The sequence below is a fragment of the Alnus glutinosa genome, chromosome 5 (assembly GCF_958979055.1).
Source record: "Alnus glutinosa chromosome 5, dhAlnGlut1.1, whole genome shotgun sequence".
NCBI classification, from domain to species: domain Eukaryota; kingdom Viridiplantae; phylum Streptophyta; class Magnoliopsida; order Fagales; family Betulaceae; genus Alnus; species Alnus glutinosa.
The window spans coordinates 1,707,793-1,710,648 of record NC_084890.1 but is presented as its reverse complement, the minus strand read 5'-3'; the positions used below and the strand labels follow the sequence as shown (position 1 = coordinate 1,710,648).

The window sequence follows — 2,856 nt, the reverse complement described above, 5'->3', positions numbered from 1 at the left end:
TACCATCGGCTGTGGACACTATATGTTGGTTTGAGGATTTTATGGATTGAATATGATTATTGTCAAAGGTCATGTGATTTGTGGCACCTGAATCAATTATCCATTCACTATGACTAACAGAGGTATGAAGAGCCTTACCTACATTCCCAGAAGTAGCAATGAAAGAGGAAGCTTTCTCAGGATTACTGGTGGAAGCATGACTGGGCTCAACCACAGCAACAGAAGCATGATGGTTTGTCTTTGAATTTCGTTTGCGAGGTGCCTTGGCAAAATCCCACCATTCTGGATATCCAATCAATTCATAGCACCGTGACTTAGTGTGTCCGGTTCCATCACAATGAGTACACATACGTTCTGGTCGTGCAGCTCCTATTTCGTAGCTGCGATTTTGTGATCCAACCGGCTGATTATGATCATGATTCAGTGGACCAGATGTGCGATCTGGTTTCGGGTTTGTTTGCAGTTGTTGATACTTGACTCGGCGAGCTACCATAGCAGATGAATCTGAATGTTCAGGTTCGCCATTCAGTGCAGCTCGACGAACAAAATCACGACGAACATACGCATAAGTTTCTTCAAGATCCAGTACAGGATCCCTCCTGAGGATCTCACCTCGAATTTGTTCAAATTCTGCATCTAGTCCATTCAGAAAAATATGCACCCGTAGTCTCTCAACTGATTGTTTATAGGCAATAACATCATCGGGATCTTTCATGACAATTTTATCACGATGATTTAGCTCTTGAAAAATTTCTATCAGATCACCATAATAGGTGGAAAGAGGACGACCAACCTGTTTGGTAGAGAATGCTCGTTGATTCAATGCAAAGAGTTGCGATTCATCTGCCCCGTCATAGAATGCTTTGGCAAGAGCAGTCCAGATTTCACGTGCAGTAGGCAATCTAAGATAGCGTTTCATAATCTCCGGTGACATAGAGGTCAGTAACCATCCTCTTTGACCCTTTGATTCTCAGCATACCACTTCGCATAGGAGGTATCAGTAACGTTTGGAGATGTTTTACTCGTAAGATATTCAAGCTTCTCACGCCCTGCAATCTGCATCTCCATGATTTGAGACCAGATATCATAATTGGTTTCGGTAAGGATGACATTAGTTGTGAAACTGGGGTTTTCTGATTGAACATGGATAACTGGTACAGAGGATGATACAGAGGATGATTCGGGTTTGTCATTAGTCATGGTGTGAGGGATATATATGAGAATTCAGGCTGTGATGATATAGAACGAATAAGAAAACCTTGCTCTGATACTAAGTCAAAAATACAGAGTTTGTGAGGAGAATACTCTCTTGATCTTTTTCTATTACTGGCTGGGCATAAATAGCCATTGTACAAAGCTTTTGATCCAATAGTTTAGGATTGATTGACTATCTATAAGGAAACTATAGCTGTCGAGATACAATCACATATTTACAGGGATTCTAGTAATTCTTGTCTATCTGTACAGCTAGCAGTAGAGACAAATTAGGGCTAGAATATTGGAGAACCAACTTGGAGATAATTACTCCTGATTGTCAACAAATATGACCTCATTTACTGTTGAAACAACGTCACTTTGTGAAGGTGTTACGATGATTTTCTGGCGTTGATAATGAACACTAGCTACTATTTTAACGGCGTTGTTTTAAAATTATTTACCAATGGCCGAATTAAACATAGACGATTACTGCGTTTTACAAGCGCCACAAATATTATAAAAAAAATGTGTTGGTTATAAATGTTAACCAGGTCTTGACAGTGAAATGAAATTATGAGTCGTCTTCTGTTTTTTTTGATGTCTCGTTTGCAGATGGCCATAAGCGTTGATAATTAAGCATTGGAAAAGTTTTTTTGGTGCTTATTGGTTGCTGGAACATGTTTGTGTAATTTTTTTTTTTTTTTTTGGTATGTAATTTTTATATATGTAAATGCTTAAGTAATTAAGTGGTTAAGTCCCCAGATTCATTGGTTTAAACTGCATGTATTTGCTTGGTTGTAGACTAGTCGTAATGTAATGGTAGGATTATCTAGTAGTTGTTCATCCGATGAGACTGAAACCAAAAATGATTTTGACCAATGGTAACAGCTATAGCATGTTCAAATTTCTACTACATCTCCTGCATTCTTACTCTTTATATATATATATATGGAGGTTAATCCAAAAAGGTAGATCGAGTGAACATTAGGCCAAATATGTCGAGAGCATTGCAAAGAAACTAGGAATTATTTTATTCATTTTCATTTCTATTGTTCATACATATCTAAGATAGCGAAAACGGTCCAACTCCATAATTTTATCAACACAATACATATCCGATGAAACTAGGATAAATTGCTCCTTCCCCAAATTTATTTCACTCACATTTCTCATGAGAGCCGGCCTCATTGGATTCTGCACATGCAACGAAGCAAAATATATTAGTTAAAAGAACTCATCAAGAATGTATATATATAGGATATTTTCACATGCAAACTAAAAGAGAGATCTAGAGAGAGAGAGAGATTACTTGTTGCAGTCCACATTGGGGTGAACGTTGATCTTGCAGAGCTCAGGAACTTGTTTAGCTCTCTCGGGTATAACACCCTTCTCTTTTCCAACATTTAGGATACACTCACACAAAGCCTTGCGTACTTCACCGGTGGCAGCTTTTAATTGTTGTAGAACATTCTGTGCACCTGCGCAGCAGGCAGCAGTGGGTGGCGGTGGGCTAGAACCCACCAAAAATGACTGGCACGGCAACAAAGCCGTTACAGCATCCTTGCATGACATGCCATCCGAAGGTCTCCCACTTGCATTTAGGACCAAAAACATCAACCCGAAGGCCATTACAGCAAAACCCATCATTTTCTTCTCCAT

General features: G+C 39.1%; 1 protein-coding gene across 1 annotated transcript; it reads right to left on the bottom strand.

Annotated features, from left to right (window-relative positions):
* Nucleotides 1-2,502: 2,502 nt before the first annotated feature.
* On the bottom strand, nt 2,503-2,856 carry LOC133868200 (non-specific lipid-transfer protein-like). The gene has a single exon (XM_062305017.1). The coding sequence runs from the start codon at nt 2,854-2,856 to the stop codon at nt 2,503-2,505; it is 354 nt and encodes a 117-aa protein (XP_062161001.1).

Excerpts from the sequence above, each read along its gene's own strand:
- LOC133868200 (XM_062305017.1), bottom strand. The coding sequence starts at position 2,856 with ATGGAGAAGAAAATGATGGGTTTTGCTGTAATGGCCTTCGGGTTGATG.